This window comes from Piliocolobus tephrosceles, chromosome 6 (genome assembly GCF_002776525.5).
Source record: "Piliocolobus tephrosceles isolate RC106 chromosome 6, ASM277652v3, whole genome shotgun sequence".
Classification (NCBI taxonomy): Eukaryota; Metazoa; Chordata; class Mammalia; order Primates; family Cercopithecidae; genus Piliocolobus; species Piliocolobus tephrosceles.
Genome location: NC_045439.1, coordinates 52,272,551 through 52,291,456, shown reverse-complemented (window position 1 = coordinate 52,291,456; position 18,906 = coordinate 52,272,551). Strand labels below are relative to the sequence as shown.

The window sequence follows — 18,906 nt, the reverse complement described above, 5'->3', positions numbered from 1 at the left end:
TCGCCATGTTGGCCAGGCTGGTTTCGAACTCCTGACCTCAGGTGATCCACCTGCCTTGGACTCCCAAAGTGCTGGGATTATAGGTGTGAGCCACTGTGCCGGGCCTGAACAGAGATAATTTTTTTTTGTTGTTTTTTTGTTTTTTAGAGATAGAGTTTCATTCTTGTCCCCCAGGCTGGAGTACAATGGCACGATCTTGGCTCACTGCAACCTCCACCTCCTGGGTTCAAGCGATTCTCCTGTCTCAGCCTCCTGAGTAGCTGGGATTACAGGCACCTGCCACCACGCCTGGCTAATTTTTTGTATTTTTAGTAGAGATGAGGTTTCACCATGTTGGTCAGGCTCATCTCGAACTCCTGACCTCAGGTGATCCATCCGCCTCAGCCTCCCAAAGTACTGGGATTACAGGCGTGAGCCACCGTGCCTGGCCAGAGATAACCTTAAAAAGAGTAACTCTACAAGGACAAAGGAAACTAAAGAGACAGCAACAATAACAACATTTTGGAAGCTATAATGTAGATTGTTGAGTGGGACTTAGACTCAAGAAAACGAATTCTAAGCCACCAATCAAGAAAAATGAGAATCAATCCAATTTCTAGCACATAACCTCTCAAAAGAACTGGTGGCTCTAAGTACCTCTGCAAGTGGAGATGAAAATGGAGCTAAACACAGAAGGAATGGCTCAAAGTCAGTTTAAACAAGGAGAGCTCAGATTCCTTTCCTCATTCTGCACAGCAGAGCAACTGTCATTACCCACCCCCATCACCAAAAACAGAAGGGTCTCTGGTTTAGAGGATACCAGATACAGTCGAGAGACAGGGTACTGCATGGAAAATAAGGGAAATAAGTGAATATTTACACATAATGTTGAGACACTTAGCTTTCTTCCCCCACATGGCTCCTGAAAGACTGGCAGCCAGAATGACACCTTCCAGGAAGCAGATGGAAAGCATCTTCTCTGGGGAATCTGAGTAGACTATGAGAAAAGTCTTAAATGCAGTGATGTGTAGGTTCCCAGCATAATGGCCCCGCTAACAGTAGGGCCCCCACAGTAAAGGTCCTACCCATGTGCAGAGAGTTTCCAGTCAGCTTTTTAGTGCCCTATTCTTAACCATGTGCAGGCAGTGAGAGATCACCGGATTCCTGAGGAAAGCCTCTAATACAAGAGACAGAAACCAAAAACAACTAGACGAAAGTACCCTGAAACAAACACTGTCTATAGTGGATGAAGAAAACATAAAAGCTATCATTAACATCCTTGGAAAGATAAAACAATGCACTTATGAAACAAGTGCAGAATGCTATAAAATTAACATTTGGAGAGTAAGAAAGGGCTCTTGGGAATTAAAAACATAATAGTCAGCATGAAAATTGAGGAAATCTCCAGGAAGTAGAAGAAAACAGTAAGTACATGAAAGAAAGATTAAAAAGTCTACCAGAAGAAAAATGTGTTTTCAAAAAAGATCAAATCTTGTCAAGAGAGATGGTGGTAAACAACAAAAGACTCCAGTAAGAACTGAAAGTAGTTGCTTCTAGGGACTGGCAAATGGAATGAAAAGGGCTTCCTCAGGGACTACTGTTTTGTAATTAGCCTCATATAAATTATGTGTTCTGTAACAATTTTAAAAGACCAATTTTTGCCATAAACTTTAATCTCCCTATCTATAAGGACTGAGTTGAGTATGTGAAAGAACAGAATGATGAGCTCATGGCTGTAAAAACCACGAAGATCCTTGACAAGTAGTAGAATGGGGCCACGTTATTAGCAGCGGTGAGAGATTCCTGGGTATCCAGGGAGTATAGCTGCTTAAGGAAACAAACAAAAGTCCAACAGATTTGATACCTAAACCAACAAGAAAGTTATAATATACTTGAGGATCACTGTAAATATCAGATAGCAGGTATTAGAGAACAATTTAGGTTTATTTTGAAAAAACTTCCTAGTGGACATCTATGGCTTGTAAATAATTTCAATTGACATAAATTCAATTCAAGAAAAACAGTCTGTATTTCCCGAAGTATTAAAAACTGCTTTTACTGGAATGTTTTTAAATTAGAAAATTAGTACATTTACTGCCTTTCAAAAAGATTTGAGCAAAAGTTTAAACACAAATGCAAATAAAACCAAACCCACTTTGCATAAACTTCCTTTTATTTTTTAGAGATAGAGTCTTGCTCTGTCACTGAGGCTAGAGTGCAGGGGCACAATCATAGCTCGCTGTAATCTTGAACTCCTGGGCTCAAGTGATCCTCCTGCCCCCGCCTCCCGAGTATGTGGGACTACAGACATGTACCGCGAGGCTCGGTTAATTTTTTATTTTTTTGTAGAGAGGGGCTCTCACTAAATTGCCCAGACTGGTCTCAAACTCTTAGCTTCAAATGATCCTCCTGCCTTGGTCTCTCAAAGTACTGGGATTATAGGCATGAACCAACACACACAGCACATAAGCTTCACTTTAAAGCACAGCTAGAGAAGTGTGATAGCTGGATGCTCAAGTTTCTTTTGCATTTTAAACTCTAACCAAACTTCTAACTGACCTGAAGAAAATCACTTTACTTCTTCATGCTTCCGTCACTTCTCTTACCTCTTGGGATCCTGTGACCTTTCTCATATACTGTAGGGTTACATGGTAATTACATTACAGATATGAAATTACTTAGAAAGTAGAAAAGCAATCTTAGAAGACATATCGCACTTAAACTAATCTGATCATACCCATCAAAATGTGATTTACATGTGTTTGTGAGTGAGCATAGTCTATTTTCTAAAACTCACAGAAAAACTTACGTCTCTTAAGGTAAAAACTATTTTTCACGTTACACAAGCCCCCATCTATCCCAAATATTTCTCTTAAGTAGTCTCAGGAAAAAACAACAACAACAACAAAAAACAAAAACAACAACTAACCTGAGAATGATTTAATAGGACTTTCAACTCTGAAAAATCCAGCATCAAATACTATTTTATCAACTTCTTTTGGTATCACAGAGGCTGCTGTTTCAGCATGTTCTTCCTGCTTAATTCTCTCTCTCATTGCATTTTTTATGGCAGCTAGGCGATTTCTCGCTGCAATTCTTCCAGCATCATCCTGTTTTGGTTTACTCGCTATACCTGAGACAACTTTTTTCTGCAAAGAGAAACTGACATATAGTAAAGCTGCCCATTACCATCTTATAAGAAAAACACACAACAAACACAAACACAAATTATCACTTAAAAATTTAATTTTTAAAAATAAAGTATACATAAAATATTTCACATTCATCATGTATTTATCAAGTTCCTAGTATGTGCTAAAAGAGTGAAAAGGTAAAGGACAGAGTGGCTGCCCTCAAGGAGTTTGCAGCTTAGTGGAAGATTTGGGAAGTAAAGTAAGAAGGATAAATGTCCCGTTAGAAATAAATGTAGGGGCATCCTTCAGATTATAACCATGACACCCCCCTCCAAAAAAAAAAAAGAGAAAAAAACAAAAAAAAAGTAAAGAAAGAAAAAAAGTAAAACATTAAAAGAAAATAAATAAGGATGACACCTAAACCAATCTTCAGACATCAGGAAAGGTTGTAGGAAGTAGCACCTATGCTGAAACCACTTTTCATCAAACTAAAAGATGGGATGAGGCAAGGGCTAGAGAGATGTTTCCAAAGCCAGAAATGAAAGAAAGCAAAGTGGAGTTAAACAATAGCTAGATTATAAAATTACCTGCATGTAAGTTTTAAGAAAATCACATTTACACAAAGGACAAAGGAATAGAGAGTTATTAGTGATTTTTAAGCAGAAGATTAACATTATCAAGTTGGTGTTTTAGAAAGATCACTCAGACTAAGGAGTAAGAGATGAAAAAAGTGGATAGATTCAACAGATAATTGAAAGGTAGAATTGAGAGGACTTACTCATCTATTGGATGTCTGTGGGGTGGAGATGGTGAAATAAAGAAAGCAAAGGACCAAAAGAGATACTGAGACTTCTATCTTGAACACCTGGTGGGATGGTAACAGCATTATGAGACAGGGCAACATTGGTGTGTGTGGATATGCTGTCAGTTTGGCATATATTGATTTTTAAGGTATATTGAGTCACGATATATAGAATTAGAGCCTAGTAAGTGTGGTCTGCAATACAGACTTGGGAATCATCACAGGTTGGGTAAGATTGCACAGAAAAATTATGGAAGGAAAGAAGAGAGTAGAGGTAGGAATTCTAAGTATCAGAAACATTTAAGGGATAAATGGAAAACGAATATGCAAACACGACTGAAGAATAGACAAAGAAGTAGAAAGGAAATATAATTTCAAAAACAAGGAAGTAGGTCAGGTGCGGTGACTCATGCCTGTAATCCCAGCACTTTGGGAGGCTGAGGTGGGTGGATCACTTGAGGACAGGAGTTCCAGACCAGCATGGCCAACATAGAGAAACACCAGCTCCACTAAAAATATAAAAAATTAGCTGGGTATGGTGGCACATGCCTGTAGTCCCAGCTACTCAGGAGGCTGAGATGGGAGATCGCTTGAACCTGGGAGGCGAAGGTTACAGTGAATGAAGATTGTGCCACAGCACTCTAGCCTAGGCCACAGAGCTAGACTCCGTCTCAAAAAATAAAATACAAAAATAAAAATACAAGAAAAAAAATTATCTGGGCATGGTGGCACCTACCTGTAATCCCAGCTACTTAGGAGGCTGAGACATGAGAACAGCTTGAACCTGGGAGGCAGAGGTTGCAGTGAGCCGAGATGGCACTACTGTACTCCAGCCTGGGCAACACAGCAAGACTATCTCAAAAAAGTAGACCATATTTAATACTGCAGAAAGGTTAGATTTATTTATTTATTTATTTTATTTTTTGAGACAGAGTCTTGATCTGTCACCCAGGCTGAAGTGCAGTGGCATGATCTCGGTTCACTGTAACCTCTGCCTCCCGGGTTCAAGTAATTCTCCTACCTCAGCCTCCTGAGTAGCTGGGATTTTTGGCGCCCGCCACCACGCCTGGCTAATTTTTTATTTTTAGTAGAGACAGGGTTTCACCATGTTGGCCAGGCTAATCTCGAACTGACCTCAGGTGATCTGCCTCCCTCAGCCTCCCAAAGCGCTGGGATTACAGGCTTGAGCCACCACGCCTGGCCTAGAAAGGTTAGATTTTAAAATTAAGTGCCTAGTAACTTAAGCAACTAGTGGATTAATAATTTAGATAACTACTCTAAAGTTATAGAGGGGGTAAAACTGAATTGCAATGAGTTGGAGAAATAAAGGAACAAAGATAATTGAGTATAGACAACATTTTAGGATGCTTGTCAGTGACTGGGAAGGAAGAGAAAAATGGTGTACAAGCAATTAAAGGGAGAAGCAGACACCACAGGTTTCTTTGTTTTAATGTAAATGATAAGACACTTACACATGTTTAAAAACTGATGGAAAAAAGGGGGAAGGGAAAACAAGACTAACTGATGGAATAAGGGATTAATAAATAAGAGGTAGTAGGGAGTGGTATCCAAGTATAGTATAAAAGATTAGCTTTACTTTGTTTGATTATCTTAACAGTAGCCTGTAAAATAAAGTAGGAGAGAGACACCTGGTGATAACAGGCAGAATTACAAATCTCTCTAGGACACAGCCATGATCTGCATTACTGATGATATTATTATTTCCAGGACTAAATCCTTACTAAGAAATACCCACAGTAGCTTTAATAATGAAATAGCATCCTTCACTATTTATAGTTTTGAAATCCATTCAATCAATTTAGTTACTGTCCTCAGGGTCCTTGTCGTGAGACTTTATTAGTAAAAAAAAATTTTTTTTGAGACGGAGTTTTGCTCGTTGCCCAGGCTGGAGTGCAATGGTGTGATCTCAGCTCACCACAACCTCCGCCTCCCAGGGTCAAGCGATTCTCCTGCCTCAGCCACCCGAGTTGCTAGGATTACAGGCATGCACCACCTCGCCCAGCTAATTTTTGTATTTTTGGTAGAGACGGGGTTTCTCCGTGATGGTCAGGCTGGTCTTGAACTCCAAACCTCAGGTGATCTGCCTGCCTCAGCTGCCCAAAGTGCTGGGATTACAGATATGAGCCACTGCGCCTGGCCTACTAAAGTATTTTTTAAGGCCGAGCACAGTGGCTTATGCCTGTAATCCCAGCACTTTGGAGGCTGAGGCAGGAGAATCACTTGAACTCAGGAGGTGGAGGTTGTGGTGAACCAAGGTCATGCCACTGCACTCCAGCCTGTGCAACAAGAGCGAAACTCTGTTTCAAAAAAAAAAAAAAAAAAGTTTAAAAAAAAAGATTAAAAAAAAAACACTTTAACAAGTTAAACTCCTAAGATAGGATTCAAGAGAGTTTTTATTTGGATTACATAGTATAATAAAATACCAATCTAGACAAGCTGAGTTTATAACTACAGGCATTTTTCTCATATCATAAAGAAAAACTGAATGCTTAGTTTGAAAAGTGTCCACCCAAACCAAAAACTTTGAATTCAAAAACATTACTAGAAAGATAATTACTAGAAACAAATAAGAACAAAATCTATCATGTTAACAAAGCAACGAGGATAACAGCTTCCATTTCATGTAACTGTTGTAAGGATTAAGTTAATATATATAAAGTACTTGGAATAATATTTGGCACATAGTAAGCATTATATAAATTACCTACTACTATTAAAACAAAATGTGTAAGTACAGTTTAAAGAATAAAACCAACACTCATATATCCACTATGTGGTAACTTAGAAGCCCTCTGGGTACCCCAATTCAATCACAGCCTCTCCTTCTCTCTAGACATAACTATCCTAAATTTTATGTTGATCGATTTGCTTGCTCTTTCTTCAAAGGGAATCAATACACTGTAAGCAATATACAGACTTAACTTTGTAAAATGATGAGAAATCTGAAGCTAAATGTTTTTAAAACTTAAAAACAACAAATAGAAGAATCTATATTAGAAATCTGGATGTATGTAGAACAGTTCCTTAACTAGAAAAAAAATTTGGATATAAACCCACAAACTTACCCTAAAGACATTTTTGTTCATATTATTATTCATATTATTATTGACTTGCCACCCAGATTCCTCAAGTTTGATCAGATTGTTGAATTTGTGGATTACATCTTCTATCTGTTAATAAATAAAGCACAAATTTAACAGATTAATGATAGCCATATTAAAGTTATAAACTAATGAGTTGAAGACTAAAAAATAATTAAAAATGGCGATTCAGAAATGATGAGTTATTAAAACTGGACTGAGTCATTCTCAATTTAGTGTTCAAATCAAGAATTTTTATGGTAAAGTTTTTCATTATCTTTTGTCTTACAAACCTCCAAAATCTACATAAAGAATATCATATATGAATAACTCTCCTAGATTATTTTTGACTAAAATGCTAAAATGGTAGAAAATACATCCTAAATGTTTTTGTTTCTTAAATTACACGATGTGAACACAATCCAATTTCTTTTTATTTATCCATTCCTCCACTGAAGGACATCTTGGTTGCTTCCATGTTTTGGCAATTATGAATAAAGCTGCTATACTGCTAAAAACATCCGTGTGCAGGTTTTATATGGACATAAGTTTTCAACTCATTTGGAGCGCAATTGCTGGATCGTATGGTAGAAGTATGTTTAGTTTTGCAAGTGACTGCCAAACTGTCTTCTAAAGTGGATATAACATTTTGCATTCCCATAGGCAATGAATGGAAAGTTCGTATTGCTCCATACCCTCCCCAGCATTTGCTGTTGGCAGTGTTTTGAATTTTCACTGTTCCCTAGTAGGTATGTGGTAGTATCTGTTGTTTTGATTTGTAGTTCCCTAATGACATATGATGTTGAGCATCTTTTCATATGCGTATTTGCCATCTGTATATCTTCTATGGTGAGTTAACAGTTCAGGTCTTTTGCCCATTTTTAATTGAGTTGTTCATTTCCTTATTCCTGGGTTTTAAGCGCTCTTTGTATCTTTTGAATAATAGTCTTATCACATACATCTTTTGCAAATATTTTCTCCCAATCTGTGCCTTTTCTCATTTTCTTGACATAATCTCATTTTAGAAGATACAAGTATATTTAATAGGATGGAAATATAATCTCCATCTTTCTGATACTTCCAGTCTCCTACAAAGAGTTAGTTACTGTCAACAGTTTGGTAACCATGCTTTGAGTTTCCATGTTATGCACTTACACACACACAACCTCTCAGCTTTGCTCTCCCTTAAAAATATGTAAATGTCTATAGGCACTGTGGCACATGCCTATAATCCAAGCTACTTGGGAGGCTGAGGCAGGGGGATTGCTTGAACCCAGAAGGTCAAGACTAGCCTGGGCAACAAAGTGTGACCCCATTTCAAAGGAAAAAAAAAAAAAGTAAATGTCAAAATGACTCAGAATTACACTCATGACCAACTGATTTTCAACAAAGATGCCAATACAATTCAATGGGGGAAAAGACAGTCTTTTCAACAAGCAGTGCTTGGAAAATTGGTTATCCACAAGCAAAAAGATGAATTTAGACTCACAATCTCATACCATATACAAAAACTAACCAAATGGATCATAGACTGAACTGTAAGTACTAAAATCATAAGACTGTTAAAACACAGGAGAAAACCTTTATGACTTGTGGTTAGGTAAGAGTTCTTAGACATGATGTCAGAATCACAGCATAAAAGAAAAAAAAAAAAATCTGGCCGGATGCAGTGGCGCACCCTGTAATCTCAGCACTTTGGGAGGCCAAGGTGGGTGGATCAGTTGAGGTCAAGAGTTCAAGACCAGCTCGGCCAACATGGTGAAATCCCCTCTACTAAAAATACAAAAATTAGCTGGGCATGGTGGCATGCGCCTGTAATCCCAGCTACATGGGAGGCTGAGGCATGAGAACTGCTTGAACCTGGAACGGACAGGCTGCAGTGAGTCGAGATCACACCACTGCACTCCAGTCTAGGTGACAGAGTATGACTCCATCTAAAAAAAAAAAAAAAAAGGAAAAATTTAACAAAAATTAAAATGGCATTTTAAAAGATACCATTAAGAGGATTAAAAGTCGAGCTATAAACTCAAAGAATATTTACAAATAATATTTCTCATAAGGGACTTGTATCCAGAATATATAAAGAATACTTAAAACTCAATAATAAAGACAATCGAATTTAAAAATGGGTGCAAAAGATTTACAGACATTTCAGTAGAGGATACATGAATGGTGAATAAGCTCACGAAAAGATACTTAATATCATTACTCATTAGAGAAATTCAAATCAAAACTACAATGAGGTCAGGCATGGTGACACCTGTAATCCGAGCACTTTGGGAGGCAGAGGAGGGTGGATTGCTTGAGCTCAGGAGTAAGACCTGGGCACCTGGGTAACATGGTGAGACCCTACCTCTACAAAAAAATACAAAAATTAGCCAATCATGGTGGCACATGCCTGTAGTCTCAGCTACTTGGGAGGCTGAAGCAGGAGGGTTGTTTGAGCCCAGGAACTGGAGGTTGCAGTGAGGTGAGATTGTGCCAATGCACTCCTGCCTAGGTGACAGAGCAAGACCGACTCAAAAAACAAACAAACAAAAAACAAAAAACAAAAAACCCTACAATGAGATACCTCATACCCACTAGGATGGCTATGCAACAGTTCCCCCTTATCTTCAAGGAATCTGTTCCAAGGGGATGCCTGAAATGCAAATAGTACTGAACCCTCTATATACTATGTTTTTTTCTATACATACATACCTATGATAAAGTTTCATTTCTAAATTAGGCATAGAGATGAGCAATGATAATCAACAATAAAATAGAACAATTATAACAATATTCTGTAATAAGTTATGTGAATGTGGTCTCTCCTCCCTGCCAAATATCTTATTGTACTATACCTCAGGTAACTAAAACCACAGAAAGCAAGACTGCTGATAAGAGGGGACTACTATAATAAAAAAGACTGACAATAACAAGTATTAGTGAGGATGCAGAAAAACAGAACACTCATACACTGTTGGGGGGACTGAAAATGGTCTAATCACTTTGGAAAACAGTTTGGGCAGTTTCTTAAAAAGTTAAACTAAGGCCGGGCGTGGTGGCTCAAGCCTGTAATCCCAGCACTTTGGGAAGCCGAGACAGGCGGATCACAAGGTCAGGAGATCAAGATCATCCTGGCTAACACGGTGAAACCCCGTCTCTACTAAAAAATACAAAAAAAACTAGCCGGGTGACGTGGCGGGCGTCCCAGCTACTCAGGAGGCTGAGGCAGGAGAATGGCGTGAACCCGGGAGGCGGAGCTTGCAGTGAGCTGAGATGCGGCCACTGCACTCCAGTCTGGGCCACAAAGTGAGACTCCGTCTCAAAAAAAAAAAAAAAAAAAAAAGTTAAACATAAATTTACAATATGACCTAGCAATATCTAGGTATCTGCCCAAGAGAAATTTTAAAAGATATGTCCACACTAAGATTTGTGTGGAAATATTCACAGATTCTTAATAATCACCAAAAAGTGGAAGCAATCTAAATGTCCATCAACTGGTGAATAGTGATATCCATACAATGGAATACTACTCAGCAATAAAAAGGCATGAAGAACACAGGGCAAGCTACAATATGGATAAAACTCAAAAACATGGTAAGTGAAAGAAGCCAGATGCACAAGACCACATAATATATGATTCTATTTATATGAAATATCCCAAAAAAGGCAAATCTACAGAGACAGTAAGTAGATTAGTGGTTGCCTGGGTCTAGGAATAGAAATGGGGATTGACTGCAAACAGGCAGGAGGGATCTTTTTATACTGATGAAAATGTTCTGACTGGGTGTGTTGGCTCATATCTGTAATCCCAGCACTTTGGGAGGCCAAGGTGGGTGGATCACTTGGGGTCAGGAGTTCAAGACCAGCCTGACCAACATGGTGAAACCCTGTCTCTACTAAAAATACAAAATTAGCCAGGAGTGGTGGCACATTACTGTAATCCCAACTACTTGGGAGACTGAGGCAGGAGAATTGCTTGAACCTGGGAGGCGGAGGTTGCAGTAAACTGAGATTGTGCCATTGCGCTCCAGTCTGGGCAACAAGAGTGAAACTCCATCTCAGAAAAAAAAAAAAAAAAGTTCTACATTTGGATTGTGGTGATGATTGCACAACTCTGTGAATTTACTAAAAATGATTGAACTGTACATTTCAAATGAATAAATTTTATATGTAAATTATACCTCAATATAGTTCATTTGTGTTAAAAAAAAAAAAAAGTGCCCCAATGGCCAACTTGAAGTGGCTCCCACTAAGCCAAAGCTGGGAAATGAGCATTGATCAAGATAATGACTATAGGCCGGGCGTGGTGGCTCACACCTGTAATCCCAGCACTTTGGAGGCCGAGGTGGGCAGATCACTTGTGGTCAGGAGTTTGAGACAAGCCTGACCAACATGGTGAACCCCATCTCTACTAAAAATACAAAAATTAGCCCAGCATGGTGGTGGGCACCTGTAATCCCAATTACTCGGGAGGCTGAGGCAGGAGAATCACTTGCACCTGGGAGGCAGAGGTTACAGTGAGCCAAGATCACACCACCGCTCTCCAGCCCGGGTGACAAAGCAAGACTCCATCTCAAAAAAAAAAAAAGACTATAAACAATGAAAACACATCATACTTTTAAATCCACAACTAATAATGATACAAAAATCGCCACAGAATCAAATAATCAGAATTGATGGGTGCTAGTGAACCAACTATTATGAAAACTGGTAAATATATAAAAACTGATCATAAAGTAATGCTTAATTATGACTACATAAACACTATTCATGTCTGGGCCATACAGTTGCTGAGATTCCGTTTCTTTCCTCACAACGTTTTCTTTAGACTTTATAAATGTTTTGCCTTTTGTTTGCTCAGGGTTTTCATTTGGTTTTTTTGAGACAGGGTCTTGCCTCTTTCTGGGAATGGAGCCCACTCCTCTTTTCTTGGGTAACTCCCTCATCTTTGTGAAGGACATTCTCAGTTTCCTGAGAAAGGGTACATGGAAGAAGGTGAACTTTGAGATCTTGTGTGTCTGAAAAGTGCCTTTCCACCCTCCTACTTGATTGGTTCCGTATAGAACTCCAGGCTGGAAGTTAATTTCCCTCAGAATTTTCAGAGTATTGTTCTAGCTCATAATATTGCTGTTGAGAGATCAATGCTACTCTAATCCTTGATGCTTTGTATAAAATTTGTTTTCTTTCCCTGGATACTTTAGCCTACCCTCTTTATCCCAAGAGTTATATAATGGTATTTAATGATGTAAGTTGCTGTGGGTCTACTCTGATTCTCAGTGCTAAACACTCAACGGGCTCCTTCATTGTTCACTTGCTCCCCAGTTCTTTTTTTTTTTTTTTTCCTGTTCTCTTTTTCTGGAATTCCTATAATTTGGCTTTATTTCCTGGACTGGTCCATGTCATTTTCTTATCTAAGCTCTTCTGTCTTACAGCTTGTACTACAGGCATGTGCAACCATACCTAGCTAAATTTATCTTCTGTAGAGACGGGCTCTCACTATGTTGCGCAGGTTGGTCGTGAACTCCTGGGCTCAAGTGATCCTCCCACCTCAGCCTCCCAAAGTACTAGGATTACAGGCTTGAGCCACTGTGCCTGGCTGAGATTTCCTTAACTTCATATTCTACCTATTGTATCTTACATTTCTGTTCTCATATTGCTTAACTTCAAAAAGCTATTTATTCTCTGAATGTTCTTTAACAGGTATTTTTACTTGACAGATGAAATGTCTGGTCTCTTTGAGAATATGAGTACTTGCATTTAAAAGTCCATCCAAATAGCTTTCTTCCTAGATGTTTGCTTTGGCCTTTTTCTTTTAGCTTTGAAGCTTGTTTCGATGTCTATTGTTGACTGTTGGGTCTTGAAATGCTATTTTATATGCTTATTTCTAAAATAAGTTCAAAAAGCTAGAGTCATCTTCCCCCATACCTTTACGAATCTTCCTAGTAATTTCTTTTATCACAGCACTTTCTACATTAGAATTATATTTTGTATCTCGGTCACTAATCAAATTACAAACTCCTCTGGGACAGGGAATGAAGTCTTTTATCAACTCCTAATACAATACTCCTAATACAATAACAGATTAATACAATATGGGCACACAACAGGAACTCAGTAACTGCTAGCTGAACTCAACTACCAAAGGCCAGTTGACTCATTTCTCATAGGTGGAATCATTACAGACTATTCAAGAGTTGAAAATAATTTCAGTTTTCAACCTATATAGAAATTATCCTGAGAATATATGGGAGAAGAGTACATCAGTCATAAAATTTAGATGTTTTACAGTTTATAAAGGTGCTTTATAACATCTCATTTAATATTACAGGTACCTAAGCAGCTACTATTACCCCATTTCACTCCTGCTACTTAAAAAAAAAAAAAAAAGTCCAAAGTTAATATATTTAAAATATTGAACCACATACCTGAAAACTAACCATATCCCAAAATCCATCCAGATCTGTACAGGTAGTCTCCTTTACACCTCGTTTATATTCACAATCACCAACCAGTCCTTCAAACTGTTTGAACCTTTCCTTCATAAGGAGTCTTGTTTGACCAACTGCTGTGCGAATAAGATCTTTAGCTGAAGGAAATAAGAGGTTTTTTAAAATTAAAAGACAAAACAGAACATTCATTGCAAGTCAGCCCACTGATAAGACTTCACTCTAAACATCCTAAGGCTCACAGGTTGTCAAAGCAAAACAAAAAATATCTACCACAAAACTTCGTCATACAAATAACTGATTATTAACTATTTGCTTCAATTCTTGCTCAAAATTTACAATATATTCTCATACCTATTGCTATATACTAAATAGCATTCTACTTCTTCTTGTACTTTATAAGAAGTCAATATCAGGCGGGTGCGGTGGCTCACACCTGTGGGCACGGTGGCTCATGCCTATAATCCTAGCACTTTGGGAGGCCGAGGTGGGCGGCTCACCTGAGGTCAGGAGTTCGAGACGAGCCTGGCCAATGTGGTGAAACCCCACCCCTACTAAAAATACAAAAATTAGCTGGACGTGGTGGCAGGCACCTATAATCCCAGCCAACTGGGAGGCTGAGGCGGGAGAATCACTTGAACCCAGAAGGCAGAGGTTGCAGGGAACCGAAATGGCGCCATTGCACTCTAGCCTGGGCAACAAGAGCAACACTCATCTTAAATTAATTAAAAAAAAAAAAGTCAAATAACTCACTGCAAACAATTATCTAAGAAGGACTTCATACTGAGAGCACATAAGTTTTTCTAAACAGCTTCCCCAAATAGATTAAGGAACTCTTCAGAAAATCTTTCTCATATTGATTTAGGTAATTTTCATTTGGAATATATTTTTGTGTAAACAATATCAGATATTGATATCACCCATAAAGTCATATTAAAAAAGCTAATAATATTCACTGTTACTTGCTTGGTTGGTTAGAAAAATGTCTAAGTCAAAGGAATGATAGTCAATATTCTAATTTCTTAAATCTTTTAAGTTATATACCATTTCAGCACAGATGTTAGGGAACATATGTTGAGATATGAAAAACACTTGCTACTTTATTGTAGACATCAGGTTAAAAAAGAAAAATTCTTGCTACTTTGAATAATAATGAAACTATAAAGTTAGGCAATGCTATATTTTATGTTTCAGATAAATGTAACCATAGTAAAAGAAAGCAAACACAAAAAATATAAATGTTGCCTCACCATCATCTGGAATGTCCAATTCAAGCTTCCTGTCCCACTCGAGGCAATGTGAAGTTAATTTCTCAGTTTCTGATTGGAGGATATTTCTAAAATTATGACATACATTTCAGTTCTACAAGTGGTTTTTACACTACTATCTAAGTATTAGTATAACATGATACATAATATTAGGAAGTTATAAAAGGCAGCCATGATATTTTCCCATAGTTGATACTGAATATTTATAAACTGTGATATATTAAAATCCATAAACACAAGTTGATACCCTGTGTATGTACATTCTTTTACATCTAAAACTTATGTGGATGGATAATACCAAGAACCTACTTTTTAAGCTAACATTTCTAGTTCTGTTCTTTTTCAGAGGCTGATCAAAGTCAGACATTTCTAAATGTGCATCAGATTCTCTGCATTTTCTATGAAACTAAAGCCAACTCAACTGTCAAGAGTAAATTAAAGCTAAAACTGTTAATTCTAGGATTACAGTGATAGGGTCTCACAGATCCTAATTATTAGGCTTTGCTTGCTTAAAGGCAGTGGTTCTCAATTGGGTCAATTTTGCCCCACTCTAGGGAACATTTGGTGGTGTTTGGAAATATTTTTGATTGTCATGACTAGAGGAGTGCTACTGGCCAGGGATACTACAAAACAGCCTATGAGGTATAGGATATATACTCACAACAAGTATACAATCTAAAATGTCAATAGGGTCACGGTTGAGAAACCCAGGCCTAAAAGAAGTTTAATTTGTGTCTATGTAAAAAGTATCCAAGCACGTAGAGAGAAACTGGAACCCTTGTAAGCTGTTGGTAGGAATGTAAAATGGCAAAGCCACTATAGAAAACAGTATGGCGGCTCCTCAAAAAATTAAAAATAGACTTACCATATGACCCAGCAATTCTACTTCTGGATATACACCCAAAAGAATTTAGAGCAGAGTCTCAAAGGGATATTTGTACACCCATGTTCATAGCTGTTCACAACAGTTAAAATATGGAAGCAACCCAAGTGTCCATTGACAGACAAATGGATAAGCAAAATGTGTTATATACATACAATGAAATATTATTCGGTCTTAAAAAGGAAAGTCTGACACATGCTACAATGAATGAACCTCAAGGATATTATGCTAAATGAAGTAAGCCAGTAATAAAAAGACAAATACTACATAATTCTACTTAAATAAGATACTTAGCTGAGTCAAAATCATAGAGACAGAAAGTAGAATGGTATTTACCATGGGCTGGGAGGGAATGGCTGAGGAATGGGGAGTTACTGTTTAGTAGGTACAGAGTCTCAGGCACCTACCACCACTCCCAGCTAATTTTTGTATTTTTAGTAGAGATGGGGTTTCACCATGTTGGCCAGGCTGGTCTTGAACTCCTGACCTCAGGTGATCTGCCCGCCTCAGCCTCCCAAAGTGCTGAATCATAGGCGGGAGCGACCGCACCTGGCAGGTTTTGTTTCTTAAAAAAAAAAAAAAAAAAATTAGGGCCAGGCTCAGTGGCTCATGCCTATAACTCCAGCCAGCACTTTGTGAGGCAGAGGCAGAGGCAGGCAGATCACTTGAGCCTAGGAGTTCCAGATCAGCCTGAGAAACATGGTGAAAACCAATCTCTACTTAAAAAAATTTAGCCAGGCATGGTGGTACCCTCCTGTTATTAAAAAAAAAAAAATTTAAATTTAAAAGATAAATGAAAATCACCTAACATCAGTTTCCCTCCACTATATTAAGGTTATAAATATTTTAGTTTGGGCTTTAAATGTCTAGATACTAATATAAAATTCTTACGCTAGAAACACATTCTTACGCTAGAAACAGCCTCCTGAGGAGCTGAGGTGGGAGGTCGGGAGGTCAAGGTTGCAGTGAGCCAAGATCAAGACACTGCACTCCAGATTGGGTGACAGAGTGAGACCCTGTCTCAAAAAAACAAAAACAAAAAATTTGAGTTGTTTATATTCAATGACACAACATGACGATTAATGAGGAAGCAGAGGGTCGGGCATGGTGGCTCTTGCCTGTAATCCCAGCACTTTGGGAGGCTGAGGCAGGTGGATCACGAGGTCAGGAATTCGAGACCAGCCTGACCAACATGGTGAAACCCTGTCTCTACTAAAAATACAAACATCAGCCAGGTGTGGTGACATGCGCCTGTCATCCCGGCTACTCAGGAGGCTGAGGCAAGAGAACTGCTTGAACCCGGGAGGCAGAGGTTGCACACAGCCAAGATCAAGCCTGGGTGACAGGGCGAGACTTCGTCTCAAAAAAAAAAAAAAAAAAAAAAAAAAAAAAAGGAGAGATAGCAAAAATGATTTAGCCCTCACATTGTCAGTTAGGTAGACTGCTTAATATTTCAATAACTCAGTGGAACGACAATGGATTAGCTACCTCTAAAATCCCTTATAATTCTAAAACCTAGGGCTCTGAAAAAGAAATTAAGCCAGACATAGTGGCTCATGCCTGTAATCCTAACAGTATGGGAGGCCGAGGCAAAAGGATCGCTTGAGCCTGCAAGTTCGAGACCAGCTTGGGCAGTATCTTAAGACCCTGTCCTACAAAAGTAAAAAACAAAAAACAAAAAACAAAAAATCACCAAAATTATCCACCCACTGGTAGGAGGACGGCTTGAGCTCAGGACAGAGAGGCTGCAGTGAGCTGAGATCACGTCACTGTACTCCAGCCTGGGCAATAGAGTGCGACCATTTCAAAACAAAAAAAGAAAGTCACTCAAAAAAAAATATTCATAATAGAACAAATGAATAGTAAAACTATAGTGAGATACTTCTCATCTATTTTGATTTGCAAACAGAATAGTGTATATTGTACGATATTGTCTAGATATATATATATATATATGTATTTTTTTTTTGAGATGGAGTCTCACTCTGTTGCCAGGCTGGAGTGCAGTATGCTATCTCGGCTCACTGCAACCTCCACCTCCCGGGTTCACGCCATTCTCTTGCCTCAGCCTCCCCAGCAGCTGCGACTACAGGCATGTGCCATCATATTTTTAGTAGAGATGGGGTTTCACCATGTTGGCCAGGATGGTCTCAATCTCTTGACCTTGTGATCCTCCCACCTCGGCCTCCCGAAGTGCTGGGATTACAGATGTGAGCCACCGTGCCCAGCCTATCATATTTTTTAAAAAAGAAAAAAATGTGTATGCCTATATTTGTCTACATAAGCATTAACTATCCATGGAAGTATTCACAAGAAATGAGTAACACCTGCCTTCATGAAATGTTCAGACTATGCGGTTGGGTCACAGTGCTGAGAAGGAGACTTCTCACTTGTACCTTTTCCTACCCTTTGAATTAGGAACCACATGAATGTATAAAAGAAATAACTAAAATTTAAACATGAAAATCACCTAGTATCAGTTTCCCCCCACTATATTAAGGTTAAAAATTTTTAGTTTTGGTTTTAAATGTCTAGATATTAATACAACATTCTTACACTAGAAACACACAGACATACCTGAAATATGGCACATCATGGTGGGGCTGAGTTATTTGACCTTCATTTCTTTCAAGTGGTGGGACTTCTTTTATCGGAAGGCCATTTGAATTTTTAGTAGTAACTTCATTTTTATTTAAAACATGTTCTATAAATTAAAGAAAATCTTACATATAAATTTCAAAGCAACAATTCCTAAAATGACAGCCCCTAAAAAGACATTTTAAATATCCTTCAATTCTTTTCAATGTTTAAAATTTTATTTCTGCCTCAATCACTTAATTCACATTTCCTCTAAAATAACTCTCAATATTTTTTTATTTAAATTTACATTTATTTCCCCTCTTCTGTCTGTGTTCTTCATTCCAATGATCTCTTCAGGTATCTTTACCCATGCTTTCCTGTCTTTTCTGACCCTGAGTTCATATCCCCAAATGATATGGTGAAAAAGAGCTCCAAACAAATCTGACAAGTAATAATCCAGAAAAGTAAAAATTTAATTACTACACCTGAAAGAAAAATATTTTTTGTATTATTGATAAATAACATTATTCTAAAAAATGAATAATTAAATACTATACCTTCATGACAAACTGTTAGAGGACTCAAAGGACATTGCAATTTATGTGAATCTTGCTGTATTGTCTTGGTAGAAGAAGTTTTACATTTTTGTGCCAAAATTTCTTTTGTTGCTTCTTGAGACTCATCACTAAAAACAATAGCAAAAATATACTTCATGAAACATGAAC

The 18,906-nt window shown here is 38.1% G+C and overlaps 1 protein-coding gene across 3 annotated transcripts in view; it reads right to left on the bottom strand.

Annotated features, from left to right (window-relative positions):
- DLGAP5 (DLG associated protein 5) overlaps positions 1-18,906 on the bottom strand; it is a 42,323-nt gene that overhangs the window by 6,879 nt on the left and 16,538 nt on the right. For all 3 annotated transcript variants that reach the window (XM_023231103.1, XM_023231094.2, XM_023231111.2), the window contains 6 exons: positions 18,739-18,866; positions 18,179-18,305; positions 14,701-14,786; positions 13,430-13,590; positions 7,002-7,106; positions 2,909-3,128 (listed from right to left, as the gene is read on the bottom strand). In XM_023231103.1, the coding sequence (XP_023086871.1) occupies positions 2,909-3,128; positions 7,002-7,106; positions 13,430-13,590; positions 14,701-14,786; positions 18,179-18,305; positions 18,739-18,866 (827 nt within the window). The remainder of the gene's footprint in view (positions 1-2,908; positions 3,129-7,001; positions 7,107-13,429; positions 13,591-14,700; positions 14,787-18,178; positions 18,306-18,738; positions 18,867-18,906) is intronic.